We start from the raw sequence: 2,817 nt of genomic DNA, 5'->3' as shown, positions 1-2,817 counted from the left end.
TCTGAATTAATGTTGCATTTCAAAGCATTGGTTGTGGAACCTTGCCGTAGACAGCAACCTAGCTACCGATATATTGGTTCTTTCTTCTCTTCGCCTCATTTTCGTATCATCATGGCGACCAACAACCATTTATCCCGGACCAAGGCTGCAGCTACTTTATAAGATCATCCTAGACGATCAAGACGAGCCAACTGTCCATTTACGGTGCTAGTGCACTGTCGTGCGGAAGCAAGCACCTAAGACATAGCAAAGTACGCAGGCCTCTGCGCGGTGGCGAGCGGATCTCGAGGGAGACAACGACTTGTTCCGTACGCTGTTAAACTCAAAGTGAATTAAATATTATCCTTTTCTCACATGCAACGTGCTCATACACTCAGTATAGCCCGAGGGGGAAAAGCTCTTGTCGCTGTCAAACCCCCTTTCTCTCTGCACCGTCGCACCTTGCTCCAGTTGAGTTATCAGCAGGCTATTAACTGTCGGCACTTCAACTGTCATATCCTGCAAAGACATGCTAAAGCAGCTTGTTTGACCATGTCCTGAAGCGGCAACCGGACTCGTGGCTCCTATGATGACAAGTGGCACCAATACCGTTACGCCGGTCAGCTTTATTGACCAAAAGTCTCAAAGGGTTCTCTGCTGGCTTGACTGTTTAACTGCCTGCAATATCCTTTTTCGTTGGGTACCCGCTTTTCAACGGAGACATTGCCGACACCAACTACCTCGTTGGTTCCGTAAACACCAATCATTCTCATATCTGGCTGGCCCACCCATTGGCTGTGCATCGCACCGCCTTATCCTCGCCGTCTAGAGTTTCATGACCGACTAGGATTCCCTGTTGAACAAGATTCAGGACCTGATGCGTAAATTATGCAATATTAACCAATGGCAAAATCTCGGTAAGAATTATTGTGTTTTGAATGGCTCGTTTTATTTTTATTGGAAATGTTTTGAAGCTCTATTTTTGTTTTGTTTTTAGACAAAGCACTTCTTTGAGACCTGTGTTGCGCCAAGCGACACGCTGGGTCACAGCACGTTGATGGCAAATCGTACGACATTATGTCGTACACTTGCTTACAAAAGCCAAGTTTGGTCTTACGAAAAATCATGAATCTTTAATGCTGGTGGAGAATACTACGTTTCGTATTCCATACACGAGCACAATACTTGAGTGTGTTCGTGTCAGCAGAATGTACATGGGTTAGCTTAGAGATTAATCCGCGAACTTGGTGTCGTGTGTAGCAGACAAAATGAACATTGCATTTATCTAAGTGCGTTTTTTTACTTCGTTGGTATATACACGTGGATGCAAACGTATCAGGACTAGATAGAACTGTTGTCGTCGGAGCTTTCAAGACTCCACAATTCGCGGATCTCCCCAGCCACAATGCTGGAGATAAAGCACCTGTCCGCTGCTACGTAGATCTGCCGGCTACACCCCTGTAAAGCGGCAATGTACCCCGCGGTGTCCACTGTGACGTCGGTCATCTGCTGCAGCAATGCAAGCAGTCTCTCACCCAATGCCGATACCGCTTTCGAGTTCTGAGCGCTTGCTATTAATCCAAAAGGTAGCAAATCGATTGAAATGTCCAGGCCAGCAATGTCGGATCGCGGAATTTTTCGCAAGTATTGTTCGTGAATCAATGTCGTCTTCCAGGACAACACGTTTGCCACCATATCAAATAATGCACGGCGTTCAATAATCGCGTGAACCGATGTGTCAAGAGTAGACATCCCACGACTGAAAGCATCGATCACATCCAGTAGCGAGGAAACGGTCTCGGCAGGCTTTGTGTGTTGGGCAATAAGTGCGCCGATTTCGGCGACAAGTGGATGCAAGCATGTATCTACGAGTTCATCGTCCGTCCATTCCTCAAAGTCATGACGCAAAATCCACTGGAATGCCAGTGATGCCACACGCTTTGTGATGGTTAGAACGTTGAGCTTCGCTAGTTGAACGATGACAATTCCATTTCTCCACCAGCTCCACGTAAAAGAATTTGATCCTGCCGGCATCAAGAACGTGTCAGCACAGCCACGTTCACCGTAGTCCACCTTCGATAGAACACGTGTAGCGAATTGCTCTACAAAGGATGAAGCATGCGGTCCGAATGGAATCTCCACAATCATTTTCTCCAGGATAACCTCGTTCACCATTGTCACCGAGCTCTCAGGAATACGGCGAGTTGAGTTGGCTTCCAGGATGTCGTGTAACATAACTGTCCAGCTGTCGAAGAGGAGGATGCTAGCACTACTAGACGTATCACGGCGCCAGATATCCTTGAGAATATCGAAGATACTTGTTAATTGAGCCCGTAGCACATCGGTCGGAACGCGGGTAGCTGCGTGTGCAATCCACGAGATCAACTCAGCTTGAAGAACTGCGTCGGCGTTTCCAAACCATCTGCTAGAGAGCAATTCGCCAGCTAAAAGCTCGTCACAACTCCCTTGAGTAGCAGCGAATTTAACACAAGCGACGCTCGTTCCAATCGAGCAAAACCGCAACATCACGCGATGCGTTAACGAGGCATAATCCAGTAATGGCAGCACAGATCCCGTCGATGTCAGGCAGCCTAGCAAGGACACCGCTACACTTGTTTCCGAGATAGTTCCAGCTACAGGAGAAGCACTATCATTCAACGGATTCGTCTGTCTCAGCCATTCCAGTGTCTTCACCAACAAACTACTCGACGGGAGAGTGCGAATCTCAACGTCGAACGATTTCTTCTTTTGTGACACGTAAAATCCGTCCGCAGAACGAGCAATAGCGCCAAGAACAGAGCTGGAAACACCACGCTCAGTTTTAGTTTCTGCTCGAAC

General features: G+C 47.6%; 1 protein-coding gene across 1 annotated transcript in view; it reads right to left on the bottom strand.

Moving 5' to 3' along the window:
- Positions 1-1,273: 1,273 nt before the first annotated feature.
- Positions 1,274-2,817, bottom strand: part of PPTG_22823 (hypothetical protein) — a 4,199-nt gene continuing 2,655 nt past the window's right edge. Inside the window, exon 2 of the mRNA XM_008906634.1 lies at positions 1,274-2,779. Coding sequence (XP_008904882.1) covers positions 1,321-2,779 — 1,459 coding nt within the window. The 3' untranslated portion in view covers positions 1,274-1,320. The remainder of the gene's footprint in view (positions 2,780-2,817) is intronic.

Source organism: Phytophthora parasitica, assembly GCF_000247585.1.
Source record: "Phytophthora parasitica INRA-310 unplaced genomic scaffold supercont2.24, whole genome shotgun sequence".
In the NCBI taxonomy this organism is placed as follows: Eukaryota; Oomycota; class Peronosporomycetes; order Peronosporales; family Peronosporaceae; genus Phytophthora; species Phytophthora nicotianae.
This window is presented reverse-complemented; position numbering and strand designations above follow the sequence as displayed.